Here is a 25,440-nt window from a genome sequence, read left to right on the forward strand (position 1 = left end):
AGTCGGCTGCTAGTGAGGGTATATGATTATATCCGAGACTGGGCTTTGCCGCGACGAAGACGAACCATTCAAAATGCACGAAATTCAAAGACACATGCAAAGAAGAAATACAATAGGACTTCCCCACGTTCTTAACAGATATTATTCGTCCCCCACGGGGGTTTGCAGTCCGAGTCGCGAGAAGCATCAAATTACCTCCGAGGCTAGGTGTATTTGGCAATACTCCGTCTCCGATTGGCCAGCGGGTAAGAACCTCGGCATCACCCATCATGACATCAATGGGAGCAATTGCTGTAACTGTACTGTACTGTACTTATTACTACGGCTCTTTCACATGCTTTTACCGTCAGAGTCGACAGCGAGGCGCATGGCACATGATCTTGGCCATGACCGCATCGAGTAAGTAAATGCCGTGAAATACACGACTCATGACCTGAAGTGTTGTTCGACGTCGAGTACCTAGTCTATTCCCCAGACCAAAGGCAAGGCCTATTCATCAGAAACATGGGGGTGGAGTAAATCTACCTCTAGTACGGGAACATGTGATTGTGATCCTACCTGTACCTACCTATACCTACTTTTTTGCCGAAGCATTGTAATTATTAAAAAGATCACCATCAAAGGATCTTTATCTTTTCTTCTTCCTTCTCCTTCCTCTCATACTTCTGTATTCGCATTAAGTCTTTCCCCCCGTGATACCTTTCCTCCTTGGTGGTTGATTCTCATTTTCCCATCGCGCTTCATTCGTGTTGGATCAGCAAAACATTCACAATCATGTCCAAGACCTTTACAACGAGCGACGTTGCGTCGCATAACAAGCCTGGAGACTTGTACATCATCGTCGACGGTGATGTTTATGACTTGACAAAGTTCCAAGATGATCACCCTGGTGAGTTGATTGAAGAAACACTCCTTATAACGCGCGTCTGACTCGTTATTAGGCGGCAAAAAGATCCTTCAGCGCGTGGCTGGTAAGGACGCCTCCAAGCAGTTCTGGAAATACCACAACGAAGGCATTCTCAAGAAGTACAAGAAGCAACTTCTAGTCGGTTCTCTCGACACCAAGCCTAAGGCTCCTGAGCCCAAGCCCGAGGCCAATGCTGCACCTGTGCCTGCGGCTCCTACGCCCAAGACTGTTAAGACTGTCGAGAAGGAGGTTGCCGCCAAGGAAGAAGAAGCCGAGGCTCTAGAGCCATTCGGTGATCAGATTCCCTTCGCCGACCCTGCTTGGTACCAAAGTGTACGTTTGACATGGATAATTCCCCTTGTCAAGTCTAGTGCTAACAATTTTAGTACCACTCACCCTACTTCAACGAATCTCATGCTGCTCTTCGCGCCGAGATTCGTGAATGGATAGAGAACGATATTGAGCCTCATGTCACTGACTGGGACGAGGCCAAGGAGGTTCCCGAGGAAATTTACAAGGAGATGGGTCGCCGTGGCTACCTTGCTGGTCTTCTCGGTGTCAAGTACCCAACCCACTATGCCCCCAAGGGTGGTGTCAAGTCCGTCCCTGCTGAGAAGTGGGATCTCTTCCATGAGATGATCATTACCGATGAGCTGTCACGCACCGGCTCCGGCGGCTTTGTCTGGAACATTATTGGCGGCTTCGGTATTGGCTGCCCTCCTCTCATCAAGTTCGGCAAGAAGGCGCTCAAGGACCGCATTATGCCTGGTATCCTCAGTGGCGAGAAGCGAATCTGCTTAGCTATTACTGAACCCGATGCTGGTAGCGATGTTGCTAACCTGACATGCGAGGCCAAGCTGAGTGAGGATGGCAAGCACTATATCGTCAATGGTGAAAAGAAATGGATTACCAACGGTATCTGGTCTGACTACTTCACCGTCGCTGTCCGAACGGGCGAGGCTGGAATGAATGGTGTGTCGCTGCTTCTTATCGAGCGTAGTGAGGGAGTGTCAACCCGACGCATGCCTTGCCAAGGTGTTCTTTCCTCCGGCACAACATACATCACCTTTGAAGATGTCAAGGTTCCTGTCGAGAATTTGCTCGGCAAGGAGAATCAAGGTTTCAAGGGTAAGTTGAAGCAGACACGACTTCTGGCTGAGGCTAACATGTGTCTAGTTATTATGACCAACTTCAACCATGAGCGTATGGGCATCATCATCCAGTCTCTCCGATTCTCCCGCGTCTGTTACGAAGAGTCTGTCAAGTACGGCAGCAAGCGACGCACCTTTGGCAAGAAACTCATCGATCACCCTGTCATTCGTATGAAGCTTGCTCATATGGCCCGCCAAATCGAAGCTTCATACAACTGGCTCGAAAACCTTATCTTCCAGTGTGAGCGTATGGGAGAGACCGAGGCCATGCTGCGACTCGGCGGTCCCATTGCCGGCCTTAAGGCCCAGTCTACACTTACCTTCGAGTTCTGCGCTCGAGAGGCCAGTCAGATCTTTGGAGGCCTGAGCTACTCCCGCGGTGGACAGGGCGCCAAGGTCGAGCGACTCTACCGTGACGTGAGAGCGTACGCAATCCCTGGTGGTAGCGAAGAGATCATGCTTGATCTCAGCATGCGACAGAGTTTGAGAGTGGCAAAGGCGGTGGGCATGAAACTTTGAGGGGTTGAGATTGAATATATCTTGTATAAGTACAGCGCCACATCTTTTTGGAGTTTTTACTGTTTGTTGAATATTAGCCATGGCTTGGATACAAGGCCAATTCAAGAACGGATACCATTTAAAACTAGTTTACTGTTGAACACTGCGAGAATTTGTCATGAGAGTATACAGACGTTGCTTATATACTTCATTCGTGGTTATTGGTCAATTGATCATGAAATTTGTGACAAGGCAACGCAACATGGTCCATTCCCATCGAGCTGGGACAATCGACATAGAAAGGTTAGTACTAGTTAGATGGCCTATTAGCAACTATTAATTGGTGCGTTTGGTAGGGAACGCCAATTGCCATTCATTTGAGTATAAATAAGTCAAAGTTGGGTGTCCAATTAGACATGAAAGACGTTTAACACACAGATTGCATACCTACCTAGGTACTTACTTATCTAGGTCGTCTTCAGTTGACAAACAAAATGTACCACGCTCGTCACCGATAGAATTAAGTATTACTTGACCTGACTATCCGTAACCGCTGAGGTTATCTATCTGTCTTCAACGTCGAAAGTAAGAAAAAATGCTTCAACTTCGGAATCTTCCATCTGAAAACCCCCTTCCAACCCAACCAAACCTAACCAACTTTGGCAAGTTCTAAGAAATTCCAAGATCGTTTCCCGCTGCCCAGGCTCCTTCTGTTCAGCTCTCATCCTACGTCTACATTTATGATAAAACCGGGCTGCCCCGCCAACACGTGACTAGAAGCGCAGGGCCTTCCGCCGAATGAGGCACACACCATCGTCACCCTCACCTTCAAACTCCCAGACTGAGCCTACTCTATTTCTTCTCTCCGCTAACAACCACACCTCTAAATACTCCACGACGACCAACAACCTCACTATACGACTTCCATTACGCGCTTGCGACTAACCAGAGCTTTTTTCATCCATTCTCGAGCTTTCTCTCTCGGCTAGTTCGCGTACCGATTTTCCTCCGACTTCCCTCTCCACACAAACCGACGCCTGTCTTGCAGCTCCTCACCAGCTGCCCCCTCGCGCCCGATCCCTCGAGAGGCCGACCTCTGTGCCGTTTTGCATATAATACCTCGCCATTTACTTTCTTTCGATCCGTAGACGGATCCTATACACGCAATGGCGGATCAGCTAGCAGACAAGCTGAAATCCACCCAACTCAGGTCCGCTGCGCCGCCCTAGCGGCCCTTGTGAGCTTGGACTAACTCGAGCAGTGACGGTGCTCCCGGCGCGAGTGACGAGTGGAAGAAGAACCTCAACCTCCCGGCCAAAGATAACCGACAACAAACAGAGGTATACGCTGCAGCCATATTTTCTGGCGCATCCAACACGGGCTAACCTTGACCTCTAGGATGTTACAAACACAAAGGGCCTTGAGTTCGAAAACTTTGCCCTTAGGCGAGACCTGCTCATGGGTATCTTTGAAGCAGGATTCGAGAAGCCATCACCGATTCAAGAGGAAGCCATCCCCGTCGCATTAACTGGCCGAGATATTCTTGCCCGCGCAAAGAACGGCACTGGCAAAACAGCTGCCTTTGTCATCCCTACCTTGGAACGCATCAACCCCAAGGTTTCCAAGATCCAATGTCTCATTCTCGTCCCTACACGTGAGCTTGCCATGCAGACCTCACAAGTCTGCAAGACCCTCGGTAAGCACCTTGGCATCAATGTTATGGTCACGACTGGTGGTACCGGCCTTCGAGATGATATCATTCGTCTTCAGGATCCTGTCCATATTGTGGTCGGTACTCCAGGCCGAATTCTCGATCTTGCTGGCAAGAATGTTGCCGACCTTAGCGAATGCCCCATGTTCGTTATGGATGAAGCCGATAAGCTTCTATCAATTGAGTTCACTCCTGTCATTGAACAACTGTTGCAATTTCACCCCAAGGATCGACAGGTTATGCTTTTCTCCGCCACGTTCCCTCTGTCCGTCAAGGACTTCTCCGACAAGAACATGGTCAGCCCCTATGAGATCAACCTGATGGATGAGCTCACTCTGAGGGGTATCACCCAATACTACGCTTTCGTCGAAGAGAAGCAGAAGGTTCACTGCTTGAACACACTCTTCTCCAAGCTCCAAATTAACCAATCCATTATATTCTGCAATTCCACGAACCGAGTCGAACTTTTGGCCAAGAAAATCACCGAGCTTGGCTACTCTTGCTTCTACAGTCATGCAAAGATGCAGCAACATGCACGAAACCGTGTTTTCCACGATTTCCGCAACGGTGTCTGCCGAAACCTGGTTTGCTCTGATTTGCTCACACGTGGTATCGATATTCAGGCTGTAAACGTCGTCATCAACTTTGATTTCCCCAAGAATGCCGAAACTTACCTCCATCGTATCGGTCGATCTGGCCGTTACGGTCACCTGGGTCTGGCTATTAACCTGATCAACTGGGATGACCGCTTTAACCTTTACAACATTGAGCGGGATCTTGGTACCGAAATCCAACCCATCCCTGCCAGTATCGACAAGAGCCTCTATGTTTACGAAAACCCTGAGTCAATTCCTCGACCCATCTCCAACCTCCAAAGGGGTCAGCTACCTGCTCCTCAGGGCCAGCAGCCTCCTCAGCAGCAGCAAGCGCAACAGCAATACCAGCAGCCTCAGCAGACGCAGCAGGCTGGTCTGCCCCAGCAAGGCCAGGGTAACTGGCAGAGCCAGAACCCTCAGCACGGCAACCCGCACTACAACGGCGGACGAGGCCGTGGCGGACGTGGACGTGGATATCGTGGCCGCGGTGGCCAAGGCGCAGGCGGTCGAGGTCGCGGCCCGCCACGCGATGTCCAAACCTAATATCATATATACTCATGCATGGCGTTAGGTGGGCGAGAAGGGGGGTTTCCGGGTGGAATTTTTTGACATGATTTTTTTTTTTTGTACTGGGTCATCATTTCAGTGTTGGATTGTACATTATTCGCATATTTTCTGCGAATGGAGAGAACGGCGAAACGGACTTCATTGCCCATGGACCACAACCACTTCGGAACTTTGATCACGGATCTTCATGCGAGGATCCGGAGAAATCGCGAGTACAGACCCACATGGTTCTCAAGTTCTTGGACTGATAGCCTCGGTGGCTTCCTTGACTCGAGCATGCTACTCTGTACCATTACCATCGGCTTTGACATTCTGTTTGGTTTGGTTCATGATATCTACGGATGATGAATGAGAGCGAGAAATGGAACTTCCAGGGAAAATGCGTTCTTTGGGCATCAACCACGGTAGACATACCCGCTTGGCGGCTGGCATAGCCCATCGGTGCGGGAAGAAAGGGAAAAGGGGGTGTTTCTGAGAATCGAGGCGTTCGAGGCTTTCCACGCGGATGGCGTTGCCCTCGGTTTGCATTTGAGGGCTGCAATTTCTGCGGTTGACATGAACGGTACCTCTGCAGAGCGCACGGGGGATATGATACCCTGACGACAAATCTACGTTAGACGAACGGACCTCATGAGATGGGACGCATTCAGTTAGACGTATTGGTGGATTCGGAGGGGCTTGATGAGGCCCATGGGCAGCATCATAGTATTTGATCTTTGCTTGTTCCTTCTTATGGACAAGAACGCTGTCTTGGCTCGAACAAACTTTTCCCGCGACAAGACTGGAGAACAGAACAACAAGATAGCTGCAGCTGCGCAGCATGAACAAAAATAAGGAAATGAGAAAAACAACAAAAAAACAACGATTTTGGGAAGGAAAACTGGATGGACTTTATGGCTTTCGAACCGGCTCGGCGCGCACCGCTGCATGCACGGCTTGTTGCATGATGCAACGGCGTTGTTGGAGTTAGTAAGGCATATAGTCTCTCTGAGCAAAACCGTGGGCTGTCCCACTTTCCTCCCATGCAGATGCACTTCTTGATGACTGATGGCGCGTGAAAATGTTGATATGATTTGTATCAAACAGTCTGCGGTAACAAAGTGAAGCTGCTTCGTCCTAGAGTTATTACGAGGCTCTGGCAAAGAGGTAGAAAAGCTGAGTTAGCAAATCTGGAATGTAATCTTGCGTAACGAGGTCTGGGTCTTGACAATTTTGCTCATCGATCAACAAGCTTCGTTAGTGGCAAAGTGTTCCTGAAAATCACAACCTTCGTTTATTCTCGCCTCCCTCAAAAGAACAATAGCGAGAGGTCAGGAAAGTTTAGTTGTGGTGCTTGGCCGGAAGGATCACTGAAGATTGCGTAAACAGTGGATCTTTCCATGACAGGAGAGTACTGCAAGTACCTAGTCTATCCGATGGATGTCTGTCACAGCCCTTTGCATTCTTCGCGAACCCCGAGAGGGCCGTGCTTTCTGGACGGCTTGGCAGGGGGTTATCTGTTATTCACTAAAAGAGTAGTCTAAGAGGCAGCCAAGAGTATAGAAGAGAACTTTTGTGGAGGAACAGAGCTTGTTGAAAGGAATTCGGGGTTGGTGCGTGAAATGCTGAAGCTTGGCCTTGACAATGGGGGGATGGATGCAGTATGAGTGCATCAGAATCAAGTATCCGTACAGTGATCTATAGCGTAACAAATCAATATTCTGAAGTAGAATGACATTCCCTTGGATGTAACAGGTCATGCATGTGCGTATGCGTATCAGTATTACGTACTCGAGGTATCCAAGGTAATGCAGAGTTGAAAAGAGATAGATATTTAATGCAATGGATGAATATCACGTTGATCAACTACTGGTGTCATAAGGGTCGCAGCTATGACGGAACGTGCTAGCGGTGAAGACAAGACACATGGGGACCGACGGACAGATATGAACAGGAACAAGATCAGTGTCTTGGTAACTAACCAAAAGAGTGGGAAGACAGAGGCGCCGATCCTGTCAGTCAATATTGGTCAAAACGGTAGGTCTGGCGATCAGTTGCTAACTTATCATTTGACTCGTTGGTTTTGCCAGTTTCGCAAGGCTTAGAAACACCATAAATTCATATTGCCACTTTGTTCATTTGTAGGACGGTAACGAGGATCAGGATCATGAAGGCTTTGGTAACATTCACGAGAATGAAATTGCCAGACGATACCTGGACAGCCCAGGTGAGTAAGTGAAGATGGGGAAAGCGGATCTCGTCCCCGTGGCTGTGTACCTAGGTAAACCGACGGTGCCTGGGGTGATGGATGTTGACAGGATGCTGCATCTCTCTCAATTTGGGAGCACATGAACGTCCCGTCGTGACACTTATTGACTACGTGTATCTAACAATAGCCATTCCTTTGATAAAGCTTTCATAGCCGTTGTGGATAGGGAGGACAAGCCAATGCTTGAAGTTTCACATTGAAAGACATACTACGTAGAAGAAACGAGACGGGCACTCCTTTAGTCCTTACTCACCAAGCCAGCCTACCTTGGTAACTTCCTGTGATGCATCGTGACAAAGATCGCATTGAAACAAGAGATAACATCTTTTTATGAGAAACAGTGGTTATTCTATAACTTCATCCCGTCCTCAAATGCAGTTGCAATCCAATTGCCCTGGTTATAATTTATCAGATCTAACCTTTCTTTGGCTTCTGTTTTGCCAGCAATTTGGCGAGATTCAAGGATGAGAGGTCCCAGTACGAGTTTTTGTCATCATCAAATTTTACTTCCAATACCGTCTACGTCTAATACACCAGGTACCGGCAATTTATGCCCGATACTATTGTGTCAATGGCGTCCTCGTTTCTCTATCACTTTGAACCGTACCTGTAACCATCCAGAGCTAAACGCCCATTCTGTAAGCCACTGGCATTTAGTGGTATCAAAAAGTCGGGTATCAACCTACACCGTCTGCCAAGCCATGAGCCAAGCCCAGACGTCCTGGGACTATGCCACGCAAACCCTTCCAGCGGGCCTGCTGAATGGTTGGCTCAAGGTCCAGGTGCATTGCTACAGCAGGTGGAGAGTCATTAGAGTGCCCTGAGATACGCTGTGCCCAGTAGAACCAGTGACAGTCCACGGGCCCTCATATCAGCCGGAATCCCGGGTCCCCCCCATCCCCCATCCCCTTCCCCCTTCTTCCTACCATCCATCTCTCCCACGCCTCATTTCCAGTTTTAGGTACGTGCCAGCCCAGGCAAGGCAGGAGCAGCTCAGAGGTTCCAGGGAACGCCCGTCATTTTCTTCCACCCGAATTTCTCCCAGCCTCAGTCCACCAACCACCCTTTCGTTTCATTGTCTCTCACCTCACCTACCTCTGCCGTACCGTACCGTACTGTTCCTCGCCTTACCTCACTGTATCTCGTCTCACGCCCAAAACTGAACTAATTCGACAGCACTTTAGTCTAGCGGGACAGATACACGAAACCTGTTCCCCGTCACGTCACATCACATCTCAATCATCCTCATTCAACACCAACAAACAATCAATCTGCTCTTGGCCGTCTATTCACTCTAACTTGACGTTATCGCCTGCCGACTTCCCCCCAACGCGGCGTCCCCTTCCCTGTCCATTGGTCGACCCGCCAAGCACCCCCCCGTGCGCCTCAGCCAGCAAGGCCCTCGAACCAATTTCCCTCTCGTCTCTACCCATTGTTCCAGCAGCAACGTTAATAATATCCAACTCAAAGTCTACGGAATTGAAAGATCACAGCCGGATCACAGTGAGCGTAGCTCCTGGCGACATCTCAAAGGCATATTTCAAACACAAGCTACCGATTAATCTCGAAATAGCATCACTTCTTTCCTTGTAACATCTACCGCGACAGCACTCGCTGGTCTTGCCTTCCAGCGAGTTCTCTAGAGTTCCTCTCGAAATGCCATCGTTTCTTTCCGACCAGGACAATTCGACAATCTTCAATAATAACCCCGACATTCTCAACCTTGATCCCACGAACCAGTTCGGATTCGTGAACAAGGAGAGGGTGAATGGGGGTTCTATCCGCCACACCCGATCCGACACCATCAATGAGAGCTTTGACGAGAGCTCAATTTCTTCTACACACGCGTCAGAAGTTTCCGAGTCTACACCGACGCCTATGAATGGCAACAGTAACAGCACGCGGCCTACGAGCATGAGCTCTGTTTCTAACGGAAAATCCGCTACGGCCACACAACCTTTCCGACACGACGGCGCCGCTGAGCATGAGAACTTTGAGCAGAAGCCCATGTTGAACGGTAACGCAAACCTCGTCGACCGTACCCGCCACCAGCCGCCCATCGTCAACGGCATCAATTCTAATATGTCCTCTACCAACGACTACCAATATGACAATATTCTATCAAAACCTCTTCCATCAGAACCTCAACACTCAGAAGAGGTTCCTGGAACCCCCCATAACGGTGGCATCGGCGGAACCCATAAGTTCACGACCACACCACTTACAAATACCGATGCGGCGCAGGTATCGCAGCCTCGCACCAATGGCGCTCATCGATTATCATCCCCGCCAATTTACAACCCTTCAAGCGCGGCTGCTTCGTCAACAGGGCATCTCCAAGCTCCTCCACCTGGTCTTAAACAAAGGCATACTCTCGATGTGCCCAAGTACGTCCCAGGTCGTGGATCCAAGGACGGCATGGACACGGCGCAGGCTAGCGGCCGCTTCTCTCCTACTAATGCCGGAACCCCTAGTGGCCGACGACCTTCATTGAGTATGGGTAGAAGACCGACTCGGTCGATGCAGTCAGATGGGCCCCGTGACGAGATTGTGCCGGATGAGGATGCGCTCCGCTGGGCAGAGGCTTTGCGACAAAAACGGGCCAGCAAGCGGCGTAGAAAGGAAGAGGAGGATGACGACCGAGTGCTTGTCGGCACGAAGGTTGACGAGACTCATGCTAACTGGGAGACCGCCTATAACATGCTTACTGGTATTCGTGTTTCGGTTTCGAGAACGAATGCCAAGCTCGACCGAGAATTGACAGATGCCGATTTTGATACTAAGCAGAAGTCGACATTTGACATTGCCGGTAATGAGCTGGTACCATCAGCAAAATACGATTTCAAGTTCAAGGACTATGCTCCTTGGGTTTTCCGCCGTCTTCGATCTCTTTTCCACCTGGATCCTGCCGATTATCTCATGTCGCTTACGGGCAAGTACATCCTTTCTGAACTCGGCTCCCCAGGCAAAAGTGGAAGCTTTTTTTACTTCTCACGGGATTACAAGTATATTATCAAGACCATTCATCATGCCGAGCACAAGTTCCTTCGCAAGATTCTTAAAGAATACTATCAACACGTCAAGGACAATCCCAATATGCTTCTTTCACAGTTCTACGGTCTCCACCGTGTCAAGATGCCATATGGCAAGAAGATTCATTTTGTTGTAATGAACAACCTTTTCCCTCCGCACCGAGATATTCACACTACCTTTGATCTGAAGGGATCCACCATTGGTCGAGATTACAGAGAGGAGGATCTGGAGAAGAATCCCCGTGCAACGCTTAAGGATCTCAACTGGCTGAGGCGACAGAGAAGCCTGGAGTTGGGCATTCAGAAGAAGCGCATGTTCCTTGAGCAGCTGCAGCGAGATGTCGCTTTATTGAAACGACTCAAAATCATGGACTATTCGCTATTGGTTGGCATACACGACGTCTCACGAGGGAACGAGGAGAACCTTCGCGACAAGACGCTCCAAGTGTTCAATCCTGGTGGTGAAAAGTCGCCTGACGATGAACCCAATTCAGTCCTTCTCCGCACCCCATCTAAACTGGAGAACCAACGAAAGGCCAGGGAGCTACGACAGATGATTCGGCAGGAGCGACCAGTACCCATGGGTCAATCAGCGAACAAGATGCCAGATGAGTTGCAAGAGGGCCAGCAACGTCCTGGGTGGGTTTTCGGGCAAGATGATGGCGGTTTTAGGGCGACTCACGAAGATAATACACCAGGGGATGAGATTTACTACCTGGGAGTCATCGACTGCCTCACTCATGTAAGTTATGATCTGACACTAAAAACATCCACCGCTGACATATTATAGTATGGAATTATCAAAAAGATCGAGCATTTCTGGAAGGGCCTGTCCAGCGACAAGACACAAATCTCGGCGCTACCGCCTGACCAGTATGGTGACCGGTTCTACCATTTTATCGAGGGTGTCACCATGTCCACCGAAGAAGCCCACCGAGAGGCTGAGAGGAGACATCAGGAGATGATTGAGGCGCAACGCTCGGAGACGAGGGTGTCAAGCTGGAACTCTCGTCGTAGATCATCTCAAGCCGTTCCTCCAGTACCTAGCCATGTGCCTCCCCCACCACCCGGTCCACGATCCCCAGAAGCACGGGAAACGCTTGAGAGGGCTAATAAGGCGGCCGAGCGCTCAGAGAGACACGGCTTCACCGAAGACCAAGTACCGGATCGAGTTTTGTCCACTGGCACTGCCAAGGACACTCGCGATTCAATGCAGCATGAGCCTATTCTCCCTGTTGTACAAGAAGCGGGGGAGAATGCACGGGATGATAACGAACTTCGCCCACTGACACCCCCCAAGGATTTCAACAAAAGCCTTCCGCCTACCAGAGCACCGCCGCCAACCCCTCCTAAGTCTGGGTATCTTGGACCAGGAAGTGCCGATAGTGGATATGCAGGCTTGAGCAACGGTACAACTTCAGGCAACAACGGCCCCACGCTCCGACATAGGGTCAGCCATGATAGTCTCAACAAAGAGCTGCCTCCGCTACCGAGGAAGGATGGCACAGATGATAACGGAGTACGAATGGTAGCTTAGGTTGCAGCCACGACCTAATCAGGGTTATCAAGGAGGACAAAAAAGGGATCATGATCAAGAAAGCGAACGACGCAGATACACAAGGTTGACGAAGGACGGAACCATCGTCAAACACCAATGATGCATTAGAAAAGCGAGACACCCGGCGACACCCCATTATTCTGGTCCGTTCTTTGACCAGCCATGCATGCACTATTTCTTTTTTGTTTTTTTTTTATCTCGGCACCTTTGGCATATTGGTCTTTGCCTACGAAAGCAAGTTTCTATTTCAGTCTCATTTCCTTTGTCGGTGACGAAACAGAGAAGCACCAAGGCAGATGGTGGGCCGAGTCGCATCGCATCGCATCATGAAGCGAGGCGGCACAAGCCGGCACGGCACCTTAAGGACGAGTGCAAGATATGGTTCCTTTATCAAAAAGAAGGCATGGATGATACCACCACGTTTAGCACGCTACAGTTTGTTTTTGACACCATTTTTATGGTCTTTTCAATTCTTCTTTGGCTCGGCCTCTTCACATGATTATTCTTTTTTTTTTCGTATGCTTATTGTCGTTTCTCGTTTGATTTTTATCAGCTGGCAGGGCTTGCAGTTTGCACATGCAAGGAGGTGCTCGAGTAGTAGGAATAGATAGATCTGGTAGGATAAAGACTTGAGCTGTCTCATCTGGAAGGAAGGAAGCAAAGGGAAGGACATATTGAAGCCGTACATTAATTGTACACGTGGGGTGAATTGGTGATGGTGTTGTAGTTTACAGTGGTATAATACAATATGTATAACAAAGCATGGCCCTTGTTCAAAGTCTTCCGTGTTCGTTGTCTCATCCATTATTTTCGACCTTCCAAGAAGTCTCCCTTTTCGAATCCAACTAAACCATTATTTCTTCTTATTCAACATGGCCTGAATATCATCGACACCTTTGCCCTTTTCTCCGGCACCACCTTCAGGGGCAAAGCTCGCCGTGACTGTCATCTCCTGTGCACCCTGCGCTCTCAATTCATCCAGACGTCGCTTCTTCTGGATATCGGCTACCCGCCACTGCTTGAAGTACTTGACCCAAGCAGCAGCGCAGTCCCTCTCAAAGTCTGCCGTCTCGGTCGGGCAGGCGCGCTTTGTTGCGGCAGGATCCTTGGTAGCGTCGACGATGTTGTGAGCGTCGAGACAATTGAAGTAGGCATCGCGGGCAGCCCAGCAGATCTTGCGCTCTTGACGGTTGGGAATGGCATCGCCGGAGCGGATAGCGTCGGCGCGGGAGTCGCCTGAGAATGGCCAAAAGCCCATTTTCGGTAGATGTTTGGATTGTATATTATGTATAAATTTAGAGACGTGAAGCTCAATGGAGAGCTGGAGTGTAGCTGTAATAGTGGGACAGCTGAGACGGATTAGTTGGAGTTGATGGTGGCTCAAAATCTCATGAGCCCGTGTTAGCTCCAAAGGGTATGACGAGTGGGAGCGGCAGAAAAACATGGGCGGTGAGACGGAAGTGGTTTAGCGGTGGGTGCTCAAGCCTCGCTCCAGGGTACCTAGCTATCTATGGTGTGGCTGGTGCACTTTGATCTGTCCTTTGATTTAGTACGTATGCAAGGTCCCCTGCTTTACGCAACCTCCCTGCTTCAACTCTCCTTCGTTTTCCCTCCTTTGAACTACAATTTTAACGTTTTCTTTCTTTGTCAGCTTTGAGTCTTCGCATTGGACAGGCTCTGTATTGGAAAACCCAAGATTAATTAAAATTCGAGAAAGAGTTGGAATTGCAGGCTAAAGCTTGAGCCCAAGAGCAACACGCATCACAAGACCTCACGAGACATGCTCCTTCGATGACCAACTTTTCTCACACACTACGATAGAACGTTACCCTCGACACCACTTTCGAACCGAAATATCACAGACAATCCAGCATGCCGCGCCGTCGCAAACCTCCGCGCGCAGGAGCTCTCGCAGAGTTAGCACCTCTAAAAATCGCAGGCCAGATCGCGACGCTGCAGGCCATCTACTACTTCGCTGCACTGGTTCTTATCGTCTTCACGGCGCTCGTGTCGGGCTCTGGTTTTAGTTGGACGCTAGTATTTGGCTGGGAGGGCGTGAGGGGAGATACGACGCATGGGTGGCTCATGTCATTCATCCTTTTGCTAGATGGAGGGTTGATTATGTGAGTTATACTCTCTTGATACACAAGGGAAGCGCAAGCTGCGGTTCTTTCGCAATGAGCTTCAGTATTGCGGACATGGTTACTGACTTGAATTTGTAGCTCCATCGCGATAGTTGCTCTTATAGCTCGATCCAAACTCGTCCCTGACTTCGCCCTGACTGTTCACTTCCTCCATCTCATTATCGCATCTCTCTACAGTGGCCGTATTCCTCGGCATGGAGCCTGGTGGCTCACCATGCTAATCTCATCCGCGATCTCTGTTAGTCTTGGCATCTGGGGTTGTCAGTACCGCGAGCTCCAGCCTCTCTTCTTTGGCGGTCGTCCCATTCTTTCTGCTACAGGTCCTGTGTCTACCGATGGCACTGCGACGCAGCCTAGTACTGCTGATGAGGAGATGGCCATTCCCGTGAGAGGACGGGGGAGAGATGGTGGTGGAGAGTACGAGATGGCGCCTATGCAGCCTGTAAGATGAGCTTGATGGGATTATTGGATATTTTTGAATAGACCTGCATTGCTCGGCGTTTGGGCGCTCTTCACGTTTATGTACGCTAATATGAAAGAGCTCACCTTTGAAACATGCTCTGGGGCCATGCCTACTACTCCAGTCGAGATCCAGATCACATCTGGTTCGGATAATTATGTCGAAGTCTGTCACCAATAGAGCAGGCTTGAAGTCGCATTTCGGAACATGATAGCATCAATCAGTAAAGGGGAAGAGAATTTGGCTATCAAGGCCTATGTTGACTCTATCTCAACTATATATTATGCAATTCTTCAACCCCCCTATGGCTTGGTAACCAACCTTGGCCCCAAGAGATTGCACCTCTGTCTTGACCGTCTCTCACAACGTACAAAAACTTGCGTATCCCATCGATTACGCCTCTTTGACTGTCTTTTGAGCAGTTTACAAGTGTCTAGGCACCGGCCACAACCGCCAAATTATCATATATCATCTTGCGTACCTCATAGAAGGTGCTTCTCCGTGCGGTTGGCATACCTACACTCTCGACCTCAACACGTCCCATGGCTGTCTTGCGAACGGCCACGGTACCGTCGACAACCAGTGTACCTTCACCACGGAACTCGGCTGTGTGGCCAGCGGATTGCATGGCGCGGCGTAGATCAGCAAGGCGAAGGTCACCAACGTGTAGTGGCTGAGCTGCTGAGCGGACAGCGGAGACGAGGTTTGCAGGAAGAACATCGAGGACGGGTGTGGCCGAGGGGATGGCCGCGGCTGTAGTAGTAACGGTTGTAATTGAAGGAGCCTCTTCAGTCTTTTGACGCTTGTTGGCAGCCTCCTCGTCTGCAGCTGCAGCTTCGTTGAGATGTGTGGCGAGAAGCTGCCCTGTGATGGTGACGATACCTAGACCGCGGACGTTCTGCCACTTGATTTTCCTGACCAGAGGATCGGCCAGCTTGACAACCCAGGCGTTGGTATCAACGCTGGCATCAACAATGACGCCCACCTCGGGGGTATATACGTCAACAGAACGTTCGCTACCTGTATTATCCGGATTGCTGCTGTCGCCTCCCAATGCTCGACGGCAATCTTCAGCGAGTGAGAGAGTTTCGTCGCGTTCACCACCGACAAGAATAAGTTTTCGGGGTTGGATGAGGGGGATCAACATGTTAAGACTTCGCTTATCGTGCAGACCGCTGAAGTCTATATAGGCAATGCGCATATTGGCCTGGACGGTCTCGGTCTGGTACGACAGCTTGCATGGACCTATGGGTTCTTCAGACTCAGCATCCTCGACAGTGTCAAGCTCGTCAGGAACGAAGCCGGCTCCATCGCCGGCTCCAGCCTCTTCGCCATCGGCAGAACCAGCCCGCATGGCTTGTGGTCGCTTGTTAGTACCAATCCCATTCTTTGCAACATCGTCCCATCTACGCTTCTTGCCAAGTTTGTCGTCAGCAGCCTCTGTATTGGCATTATCCTGACCCTCTTCTTCCTTCTCCTCGGCACGCAGATAGTCTTCAGGGCGAATGAGCTCTCCAAAGTCGTCTTGTCGCTTTCTTCGAATGGCGATAGGGAATGTGCGCTCTCTACCCTTCTTGCCCCGAGAATCGAAGTCGTACACACCCTTCTTCTTAATGAGCACGTTGATACCAAGGTCTTCGTCCTTGAGAACGACGTTCTTGCGACCGGCTTGAGCAATAGCTGTCGATACGTTTAGCGCTTTGCCTTGCTGTTCGCCGTCCTCGTCTTCTGAGTCGGAAGATGACTCGGATGAAGCGTCGTCCACAACATCTGCCGCTGCCTCGAGTCCTGCTGCGCCTCCACCTTGCTGGGTTGCTTGAAGCTGTCTTTGAGTTGCAAGCCATTGTTGGTAGAGTGCTAGTTCATCTCCCTCCAGCCCATGACGCTGAGGCTCACGAATCTCCAGCTCTCTTCCGCCAGCATAGACAAGCTCAATATTATCTCCATTACTGTTTCGTTCCACCGATACACTATCTTTTCGATCCTTCCACCAATCCCATAGTGTTCTTGCGATAGATGGCTTTTCGTTCTTGGACAGGCCCGGCTTGTCTGTCAGGATGACCAAGTTCCTCGAGTCTTGTGCCAAGCCCTTGATTAAATCCTTGGAGAAACCCCATTCGATACTGCTATCACTCGCCAAGATAACTCGGCCTTCTGTCCCGGCGTTCTCGATGTTCTGGCTGAGCAATCGCACGATCTGCGCCTTTCTTTCGAGTAGTCGTAAATATTTGAAGTCGAATGGTCCACCCTCCTTCTTATCACCTGCACCGTTAACCTTTCGCTGCCCTTCAGCAAAAGCTTCAAACTCCTGCACGATACTATCGTCCATCCACTCCAGCATACTTCTAGCATATCGCATGGTACTTGACATATTGCGACCAGCCAGATAGAGCTTAGATGCCTTCAACACGCCTCCCTCGGAAGCAGCATCGGCTCTCCAGGCATGTTCCAAAAGGTATGAAAGTTCTAGGACTCTGGCGCTTGAGTCCACAGGTATCAGTACCGTTCCTCCTCGTGTTACACAGGCCTTGATCGTATCTATAAGCTGCTCGTCTCTTTTGGCGCGACCTCCAGGCTGTGCGGTCCGATCCGCACCACGGCTGCTGCAGATTAGAGCAGTTGGTTTCCTTAGTTGCTCGATAACTTCAGCGCCACCTCCTCCGGCACCACCCAGCCACGCGGCACCAGCGAAAACATTCTCACGTGCTTGGTTCCAATCCACCGCGTAGACGATTGATTCGAGGCCATGCTGGATATGCCATATTGTGCCACCAAGAGTATGTCCCGAGTTGTACGCGGTAATCGTCAGGCCATTGAGAGGCGGTGAGAAGGGCGACGGTAGAGGTTGGTGAGGTTGTGAGTATTTGAGAGGTTGGATAAGGGAGAAGTATCGAGCGATCTCTTCGTTGGTTGGCGACTGTAGAAGGAGGTTTTGCGCAGTTGTAGCCGTTTGGGTAAGCGAGTAGGCACTCTCGGTGAGGGAACTCTGAGGAATCGTTGTCGCCGCGGCGGGACTCGAGGTGTAAAGGTCTTGTATAAGGGTGCGGCCGAGGTCAATAACAGGCCGTGTCGCATATACAGGGATTCGCGTGAACTGAGGAATGTTCTTGCAGCAGTGGGCGTAGGCAGCGAGATGTGAAGCTGTCGCATGTGTGACGAGGATGAGCGATAGAGTTGTTACTTGTCTGTGAAAAATCTGTTAGATTTCATTGCGAAAAGCCAATGCACGGTGCAGCATACTTCTCAATTTCTTTGAGCTTTTCTACATCAAAAGTCTCGTCCCATCCTAGATCAACCAGCACCTTGACACCGCCGTCAAGCTCAAGAAGGGATTGCGAAGCGGAAGAGTCCGATAGGGCGCCCTGAAGCGGACAAAAAGTGAACATGATGATATCAGCGCAATGCGGTTATAGCAAGGGTAAATGCCGAATCGAAGTCAGAGCAAAGTTAGAATAGGAAGGTTATGAAGTTATATCGATTGCCGAAGCATGATTATCGAACGGACCAACTCTGAGCGAAATGAAAGCCAATACTGTAGGTAGTGAGATGGTTTGGTTTTGCAGCTATTGATATGTCATTGTCCTTCTATTGATGTGGACAAAGACAATTGCCAGGTCGTCGCGGAGCTTGATTATTCTGGCTTGGCCACTGATGCGCGTAGCACCTGCAGCTGTCAATGCGGCCGGGGAGCGGTAAAATGATGTTCCGACTTACACGCGATACCTCAAAATACATCTGACAAGTACCTCACCGGGCATGGATGTAAGTTGTAACAATATGCATGATAAAGTGCTTGCTCAAGATTGAGTTAGCTATCAGTTTTATTCTAACAAATCCTCTTCTTTTAGGGAAAGCATGTGTATCCTGGGAAACCCTATACGTCGTTAAATGCGCATAGTGCAGGACCTTTACGAATAGCCTCACATGTCGATCGTGTCTCTCTAAGACATGGGAATAACAATAGCACTTTTTTGCTGGAGTGACTATCACTTCAAAGCGGTATTGGTGTTGTCTTTCTCCATGCTATCGTGAAAATCGAGTGTTGCCTACATTCATCTTCGCGGCCTACCCCACGTTGAACATATTTCTTTCAACCACACCCCTCAGATAGACCAAGTTCTAGGCTTCGATAATGAAACAAGAAAACATGCAATTGTTTTTCTTGCCTATTCCTTCGACTCCCCTCCCCTTACGCGGCCATTTCCCGTACTCGCCCCTCAGCCAATCTCTTTCGGGATGAAACCTGCATCCAAAGCATCGGGATTAGGCAAGTGGAATTGTTTCATTTACGTTTAGGTGGAATAGCCAAAATTAGACGAATCTACATTCAAGAATCACTGGCTGTGAGCAAAGAAGCTGTATGTAGACTGTGCCACACCCTGTCCGGCATTTCGGCATCGTCAGGCTGACGCGGCCCTTGGTGTTGAGTGACTACGCGGCGCCCAATACGATACACAGACGGATAAACGGGAATGGAACACTATCCTGAGGTTGACAACAACCTTAATTCTACTGTAATTCTACCTCAAGGTGCCGTTGTGCCGGCCCTGACCTACACGCCACGTACGCAGTGTATTGGCGCTCAAGGCTTCGTCAGCTTGACCTCACTTACACTTACATTTACACCTTGGAACAAGATGCCACGCAAGCAATGGGTACTATGTATCATGAAAAAGACGGCGGATAGATTTGGTGCGTATGTTCCTGATATTGCCCAGCAACTATGGTATGTATATACATGACTGATTGGTTACATCATTGGTAATAGCACCTAAACACCACCTAACCATGATGGTTCCTCGTGATCCGAAACACCAATTCATTCATTCCTCTTCCATTCCCTGTCGTAAATAAGCACGCTGAATTTGACCGCAACAAGCCCCCGTGGCTGTCGCCTTTAGAAAACAAGACGCCGTAACGATGCATATGATGTGTAGAAACAATTCCCCAATGCAATACTGTCCCCCATGCTAGTCTTGAGGCTAGCTCGAACCTCTCCAAGATTCATCTCCGACTACCTTTTATCAGGCTCCTTCTAAATGCAGAATTTGCGATCCAACATTCTCAGGGCTCTCGCATCCTCGCTGACACCACCCTTCTCCAGACCACATGCGCCAGACACTCTAGGACTACTGGCAGCGCTGCTGGGCTTAACACTACCGCTTTCGCTAGCAGCAGGAGTGTGATGAAGCACTGCATGCAGAGTAGACAGACCGGTTCCCTCAGGACGAGAGTTTCGAGGGGGGCTGACACTCATGGTTCGGCTGGGAGGTGTGCTAATTGCCGCAAGAGAGGAACCAGGAGGGCCGTTAGTCACAGCGCCGAGGCTTGGTAGTGCGACTTGATGAGAGTGAGAAGAACTGCTGGATCGAGCATCACTAATGGCGCTCTGGGCGGCTGCCTGGAGATGTTGCTCGCGCGGAGACTCGTGAGCTCTGGGAAGGGCAGGGTGAGAGTAGTGGGGAGAGCTGCTTGATGGGTAAGATGGTTTGGCGGGCAGAGGAGGGAGGGGAGCACGCTGCTCATAAATAGGTGCCTGGGGGTAGTGTGGAAGAGGCAGGCCGGGATGGCTTGCGTGCGGTTGATATTGTTGAGGTACGTTGGGAGGGTAGGGAGCGGCGTAGTGGTGGTATGGAGGAGTGGCGGCAGGAGAAGGAGGCCAGCCATATCCAGGTTGTCCGTAGCTAGCGTAAGGTTGTTGGCCAGGCTGAGGGGCCATGTAAGGAGGTTGCTGCATCGGCGCGCGAGTGAGGGCAGGCGTGCTGTTGGCCTCGCCCATGCTAGACTCAGGGTACATTCCCTTGACAGGGACAATGCCTCGCAAGGCAGGGTCGTTGGTAGGTTGCTGGAGCTCAGGCTGGCCAGGCTGAGGACGAGAGTAATAGGAGATGAGATGAAGGTGTTGGCCACTGGAGGTGGTGATGCTGAAAGATTGCTTCATGAGACCGTCTGCCTTATAGCGGTATCCCTCGGGCTCTCCATCATCTTGATCCTCGTCACTACCGCGTCCAGAGTCTGGAGTTTTACCACCACCTCGTCGGTTGGTAGAGAAGCCTCCACCTCTCTTGCCCTCCATCTCGCGGTACGTCAGGAAGCTTCCGGAAACTCGACTGGCGCTCCATGACTTGCCATCGGTCCATCTTCTCATGCCAGCCTCTCGCTCATCCCAGACAAAAACAGAACCAGATCGAATTGATTGTCTCTCCTTCTCCGAAAGTCGTCGTTGCACACGGGGCAGAATGCCTAATCGGCAGGCTTCAAAGAGTCTAATAGCATCGGCGGGTGTCCGTACATAGCCGTGGTACGTTTCCATTGTGAAGGATGTGTAACGTGAAGTGAAGTGAAGTGATGGGTCGTTGTTGAAGTATAGTCCGCACGGGGGCGGGAGGTCAAAAAGAAGTTTTTGGGTAAATGGATCCAGTCCCTTGGTAGGTCCTCAGCGTCCTTATAAAGAAGGGCCTCGTGAGAACCAAGCTCAAGCTTGTACGCAGTGCCCCACTAGATCAGATCGGGCCCAGGGCGTGGGTGTGAGCGTACAGTAGGCGTGTAAGCGCGAAGGTGCGAATGTGACTCCACAAGGGCTGATGGTTGAGCGGAATTTTGTCCACGTATCCACTTTACAAATGTGGATTCGTCTTTGACCCTCTTGGCGTTCCTGAGAACGTTGAAGCTGATGAAGAAAGAGTTTGGTCCTTGAATAAGGTCCAGTAGTAGTCAGATGGCAACGTGGTAATCGGGTTTGGTGAGGAGATAGTGACAGCGCTAGTCAGGTCAGATTTGTCAGTGAGGTGCCCAGGTTTCAAGCAATAGATGATGTTCAAATAGAAGGACAAGTAGAGTAGCAAAGATCTTGTTAGGAGAGGAGGAAGAGAAAAAGGATGCAAGGGCATAGATTGATAGATCCAAAGATGCAAGTTGCACACCGTTGATCATATATAATTCCCAAAACAAGGTCGTAAAAGAAAGCACAACGGTACAGCACTGTACAGTGACACACTTCAAGTCCACATCCAGGGGTTTGATGCTCGACTCCCTGGCGGGAGTGCCGTCGGAGCCGATTAAGTGGAGGATCCACTCGACTAAAATTTCCCTTAGATTGAGTATTGCCGCTTGGCGATGTGCATCATGAACTGGTACAGATAGACCAAAGAGCAGAATGGGCCAAGCAATTTGGTGGTTTTACTTGGCTTTGCCCAAGCCAGAACCAAGTTGCGATTCAGATCAGGCTTGCGGCTTTCCTCTCTCAGAGAGGCCCCGTTGACTGAACACAACGGTCCCACGAGTGCATCCAGGACACTTGATCCATGCACCAAACCGCCTCACCTAGGAGGTATTGCGCCGGAAGCACCGAGTACCAAAGGCAGAGAAAGCACAAGATCTGAGACGGAGACAAACATACCTATAGAGGAGATTGTAGTTGCTCGAGAGTAGCGGCTCGCTGCGTTTGTCGTCGAGTTGGTGAAACGGTTGATTTGCTGCAAGAAGCGAGTTTGTAAGTATAAATGTAAAGATCAGAGAGAGGTAAGCAACGTATTATGAACCGTGTCCTCGGACGAGACGGGAAGACAGGGAGGGGCCAAAGAGCAAGATAAGGTTGCAAAGGCAAGTCAGAAAAGGGAACCAAAGTCTTGGAGGCGTAGAGTCGGTGGTGGATAACTCGGCGACAACATGGCCGGCTTTGTGGAGAAGCACGGAGGACGGCAAAGAAGGAGGGTGTGAAGGGCTCCAAGGCGAGGTGTGCTTTTAGAGGGGTTTCCTAGGGGTGAGACGAGAGTCTAAGGTTGGTCAGGACAAGCTTTTGTAGCTGACCCCCCTCCCCTCAAGGGGCTTTACAGTAGAAAAAGATGACGATGCAGGGCCAGGGCAAGGTTGCGAGGGTGCGAGGCTCGAAAGGGCATGATAGGCGCGAAAGTGAGGGAAAATGCATGACAGATCACGGCTATCGGATCAGTAGTGGTGTAGATGAGAGTATGGGGAATGGAATGAGAAGTCGATGCCCGAGCCATCAATCATCTGATGCCGATACGGATACTCATTTCAGGGTCCCAAGCGGCAGAAAGAAGCTTACCGTATGAGAAGGCGCTTGAGCTGGGGTCAATATCGATGGCAGTTGACTTGAGTCTGGAACTCCAAAGGTTGTCTGCAGGAGGCGCTCCAAGAGCGAGAAAATAGTCTTGGTTAACGTTTCGGTGCGGCTGGCTCTTTCTGACTAGATATAAAAGCCTTTTGAAGCCGTAGATCTGAGTTGTTTATAATTCTCTTCTCTTCACAGGAGCGTGGTCGTTAGGGCTTCGGGCAATGATAACGATGGATGGATTCCTAGTATCTAATGGGAAACGATAGAATTGCGGCGATACGGTCGGGCTGCGTTGGCAAGTTGAGAAACCTTGATGGAAAATATTTTTTGCCTACCTGGTAGACTACCTACCTAATGTTTGATAAAGCTGGTGGCTTCTGACTGAGCTGGGGGTGAAAGGGCAAGAGCTGTTTGTTCCTTCGTTCCTTCCCTATGCAGTGCGTTGCATTGCAGCTTCCCAAGCAAAGCCAAGTATAACCAAGATAACCAAGAAACCCAAGAAAACCATAAAACCCAGCATCATTCCTTTGTTTTAACCACTATTCTCTCGCTAGAATGTAAATATCGTAATGCCCAGAGCTTCTTACTTGACTTGGGGTTTATGGTGGCCAATCCATCCTCCTGTCAAAACCACAGTAAGGTATCCGTACAGTACTGTACAATTGCATGCGGCAATGCGGCAAGCAGTAAGCATATCAACAAGCCAATAATTCCTCCGAGCTTATTTCAACTTGTCTTGGCCTGCTGAGATGCGAGGCTTGGCCTGAACAAGATAGGCTATATTACCTCAGCATAACTGGGGGGCTAGAACCCATCAAAAGGCTGAGCCAGTCTGGTCCTGGAAAGCCCCGTGCAGGGATAAGGAAGCCACCGAAGCTTGGCTGTTGATCATCTTGGCTGTGTGTGGGAGTCAGAAATGCCTATTTTCACCGCTGAGGTCGCTGGACTTGGACTTTTAGGTGAGTCTTTGTAAACACTTGTTCATACGGATCAATCGGCTTGTGGGAGAAGAGCAGAATTCATCATCCAACGTCTACCACATGAAGCGTAGGATAAGGCCCGATGGATGGGATGGGGCACGTCTAGAAATAGTACAGTACTATTAGTTCAGGAGGCCGTAATCCGTAAGCGAGACCATAGTCTATGTACGGATACCTACCTATGTGGTTGCTTATCAGGAACATGATGGTGATGAAACTGAGATACGGAATATGCCAGAGGTTACGAATAAAGATCGACATGGCATCTCATTCTCTTCTGGTCTGGTCTCTATTATTTTATTTTTGTCTGAACGGATGATGCGGCTTTTGGAACAGGCTTAAATTGAGTCTTGGCACCAAGTGCCGTGGACCCGAGTCAAGGGGTTCATCGGGAACAGCCTCGGGTTTGTTTCTTGAAGGATCTGGGGCAGTACTGTACAGTGGCTAAGCTTTGGTGTGGCAGCCTACTCCTACTACTACTACTACAGACAGTACTCTACGGCCGATGTCAAGAGAGAAGATCAGATTGCCTTGGTTAACAGAGAATATTAGGTCAACAGAGCACATCAGGTTGACGGACGACCTTGTCATGTTGGTGGACCATCCTTCATTTCGCATGCAAATGCCAAGCTCAACTGTAGTACATTTCTGGTCAAAAGTCCCAGGTAGTTACAGAATGCTCAAGTCATGTACTTTATCGTCTCATTGCCCACTTGTAAGGTACATGTGAGGACTGTCTGTTCATTGTCTGTCACTCAGAGCACCAACCAGCCCTGCTGAGACAAGCAAGGTAAAGAAAGGTGTTTGCTGTCACTCAAGAGCCGTTTCCTGTAACCTCAATGTAACCTCTGGTGGTTGCGTTTCACCCAAAGTTGACGATGCAAAGATCTTCGCCCGTGCAATTTGCACAGTCGATCCAAAGAAAGGAGGATCTTACGCGTTCCCATGCAGTGCAGCGCAGTACAGTACCGGTGTGATGTACAAGGTTGACCCTTCTCGCTGGCACAGTTGAAACACCGCATAGGTAGTCAGCACTTAATCCTACACAGCCAGTCAGTCAGTCAATCAGCCTCCGTCATCATCCAGACTATCACCTCATCATGGCTATTGTCTATTGCAGAAAGCAATGCGAATCAATCAGGGAGTTTGGGTACAAAACATCACCAAGTTTCTTAACCACAAAAGGCTCTCTGCTACATCATCGCCATGAATAGATCTCGGCACCCACGGCTCAGTCATGGACAAGCACCTGACTAGTAAGAACAAAGTTTTTTCTCTCTTTCCCAGGCAGTTTTATTTAATTTGATGACGAGATGACGTCTGTCTAGCAGGCACACAAGCAGGGTCCAAGCCCAACCGTGGATGAAGATCTTCAAGGTAAGCTTAAGCATTTGAGAATCTCCGAGGGACCCACGACGTTTGCCTTGTCTCTTTTTGGAGGGGGTGAGGCTGATGATCATGTCCTTGTCAGGTAACGGTCGTCGAGCGGCTCTTGTCACGCATTCCCACTG

At 49.9% G+C, this 25,440-nt stretch overlaps 9 protein-coding genes across 9 annotated transcripts; 5 read left to right on the top strand and 4 right to left on the bottom strand.

Moving 5' to 3' along the window:
* The first annotated feature begins 324 nt into the window (after positions 1-324).
* Positions 325-2,903, top strand: B0J16DRAFT_345025 (acyl-CoA dehydrogenase/oxidase). The gene is made up of 3 exons (XM_046128225.1): positions 325-889; positions 942-1,240; positions 1,294-2,903. Exons 1-3 carry the CDS (start codon positions 775-777, stop codon positions 2,575-2,577), a joined length of 1,698 nt encoding a protein of 565 aa, XP_045981412.1. The 5' UTR covers positions 325-774; the 3' UTR covers positions 2,578-2,903.
* A 553-nt stretch (positions 2,904-3,456) lies between these two features.
* Positions 3,457-5,558, top strand: B0J16DRAFT_158644 (P-loop containing nucleoside triphosphate hydrolase protein). The gene is made up of 3 exons (XM_046122170.1): positions 3,457-3,766; positions 3,818-3,896; positions 3,955-5,558. The coding sequence occupies exons 1-3, from the start codon at positions 3,723-3,725 to the stop codon at positions 5,404-5,406; spliced, it is 1,575 nt and encodes a 524-aa protein (XP_045981413.1). The 5' UTR covers positions 3,457-3,722; the 3' UTR covers positions 5,407-5,558.
* Positions 5,559-6,591, bottom strand: B0J16DRAFT_158645 (uncharacterized protein). The gene has a single exon (XM_046122171.1). The coding sequence runs from the start codon at positions 6,250-6,252 to the stop codon at positions 5,710-5,712; it is 543 nt and encodes a 180-aa protein (XP_045981414.1). The 5' UTR covers positions 6,253-6,591; the 3' UTR covers positions 5,559-5,709.
* A 2,497-nt stretch (positions 6,592-9,088) lies between these two features.
* On the top strand, positions 9,089-12,341 carry B0J16DRAFT_158673 (uncharacterized protein). Its single transcript, XM_046122172.1, has 2 exons — positions 9,089-11,452; positions 11,501-12,341. Exons 1-2 carry the CDS (start codon positions 9,335-9,337, stop codon positions 12,245-12,247), a joined length of 2,865 nt encoding a protein of 954 aa, XP_045981415.1. The 5' UTR covers positions 9,089-9,334; the 3' UTR covers positions 12,248-12,341.
* B0J16DRAFT_158674 (uncharacterized protein) lies at positions 12,342-12,944 on the top strand. Its single transcript, XM_046122173.1, has one exon. It carries the CDS (start codon positions 12,435-12,437, stop codon positions 12,765-12,767), a length of 333 nt encoding a protein of 110 aa, XP_045981416.1. The 5' UTR covers positions 12,342-12,434; the 3' UTR covers positions 12,768-12,944.
* Positions 12,945-13,006: 62 nt separating this feature from the next.
* B0J16DRAFT_345031 (cytochrome oxidase c subunit VIb-domain-containing protein) lies at positions 13,007-13,785 on the bottom strand. The gene has a single exon (XM_046128226.1). It carries the CDS (start codon positions 13,710-13,712, stop codon positions 13,122-13,124), a length of 591 nt encoding a protein of 196 aa, XP_045981417.1. The 5' UTR covers positions 13,713-13,785; the 3' UTR covers positions 13,007-13,121.
* Positions 13,786-13,835: 50 nt separating this feature from the next.
* On the top strand, positions 13,836-15,108 carry B0J16DRAFT_345034 (integral membrane protein S linking to the trans Golgi network-domain-containing protein). Its single transcript, XM_046128227.1, has 2 exons — positions 13,836-14,391; positions 14,491-15,108. Exons 1-2 carry the CDS (start codon positions 14,141-14,143, stop codon positions 14,861-14,863), a joined length of 624 nt encoding a protein of 207 aa, XP_045981418.1. The 5' UTR covers positions 13,836-14,140; the 3' UTR covers positions 14,864-15,108.
* B0J16DRAFT_289466 (beta-lactamase-like protein) lies at positions 15,109-18,258 on the bottom strand (the record flags this gene model as incomplete). Its single annotated transcript, XM_046124213.1, has 2 exons — positions 15,109-18,057; positions 18,113-18,258. The coding sequence occupies 2 exons, from the start codon at positions 18,256-18,258 to the stop codon at positions 15,306-15,308; spliced, it is 2,898 nt and encodes a 965-aa protein (XP_045981419.1). The 3' UTR covers positions 15,109-15,305.
* Positions 18,259-19,907: 1,649 nt separating this feature from the next.
* On the bottom strand, positions 19,908-21,185 carry B0J16DRAFT_321744 (Gti1/Pac2 family-domain-containing protein; the record flags this gene model as incomplete). The annotated part of the gene is made up of 1 exon (XM_046125650.1): positions 19,908-21,185. The coding sequence occupies one exon, from the start codon at positions 21,183-21,185 to the stop codon at positions 19,908-19,910; it is 1,278 nt and encodes a 425-aa protein (XP_045981420.1).
* Positions 21,186-25,440: the final 4,255 nt, after the last annotated feature.

The sequence above is a fragment of the Fusarium flagelliforme genome (genome assembly GCF_020744385.1).
Source record: "Fusarium flagelliforme strain FIESC 12 MPI-CAGE-AA-0113 chromosome Unknown B0J16scaffold_5, whole genome shotgun sequence".
Lineage (NCBI taxonomy): Eukaryota > Fungi > Ascomycota > Sordariomycetes > Hypocreales > Nectriaceae > Fusarium > Fusarium flagelliforme.

Excerpts from the sequence above, each read along its gene's own strand:
- B0J16DRAFT_345034 (XM_046128227.1), top strand. The coding sequence starts at position 14,141 with ATGCCGCGCCGTCGCAAACCTCCGCGCGCAGGAGCTCTCGCAGAGTTA. Across the intron at positions 14,392-14,490 it reads CTAGATGGAGGGTTGATTAT|CTCCATCGCGATAGTTGCTC; the intron begins GTGAGTTATACT and ends TTGAATTTGTAG.
- B0J16DRAFT_158644 (XM_046122170.1), top strand. The coding sequence starts at position 3,723 with ATGGCGGATCAGCTAGCAGACAAGCTGAAATCCACCCAACTCAG. Across the intron at positions 3,767-3,817 it reads CTGAAATCCACCCAACTCAG|TGACGGTGCTCCCGGCGCGA; the intron begins GTCCGCTGCGCC and ends TAACTCGAGCAG. Across the intron at positions 3,897-3,954 it reads ATAACCGACAACAAACAGAG|GATGTTACAAACACAAAGGG; the intron begins GTATACGCTGCA and ends CTTGACCTCTAG.
- B0J16DRAFT_158645 (XM_046122171.1), bottom strand. The coding sequence starts at position 6,252 with ATGCTGCGCAGCTGCAGCTATCTTGTTGTTCTGTTCTCCAGTCTTGTC.
- B0J16DRAFT_345031 (XM_046128226.1), bottom strand. The coding sequence starts at position 13,712 with ATGTTTTTCTGCCGCTCCCACTCGTCATACCCTTTGGAGCTAACACGG.
- B0J16DRAFT_158673 (XM_046122172.1), top strand. The coding sequence starts at position 9,335 with ATGCCATCGTTTCTTTCCGACCAGGACAATTCGACAATCTTCAATAAT. Across the intron at positions 11,453-11,500 it reads TCATCGACTGCCTCACTCAT|TATGGAATTATCAAAAAGAT; the intron begins GTAAGTTATGAT and ends GACATATTATAG.
- B0J16DRAFT_345025 (XM_046128225.1), top strand. The coding sequence starts at position 775 with ATGTCCAAGACCTTTACAACGAGCGACGTTGCGTCGCATAACAAGCCT. Across the intron at positions 890-941 it reads GTTCCAAGATGATCACCCTG|GCGGCAAAAAGATCCTTCAG; the intron begins GTGAGTTGATTG and ends ACTCGTTATTAG. Across the intron at positions 1,241-1,293 it reads ACCCTGCTTGGTACCAAAGT|TACCACTCACCCTACTTCAA; the intron begins GTACGTTTGACA and ends TAACAATTTTAG.
- B0J16DRAFT_158674 (XM_046122173.1), top strand. The coding sequence starts at position 12,435 with ATGCACTATTTCTTTTTTGTTTTTTTTTTATCTCGGCACCTTTGGCAT.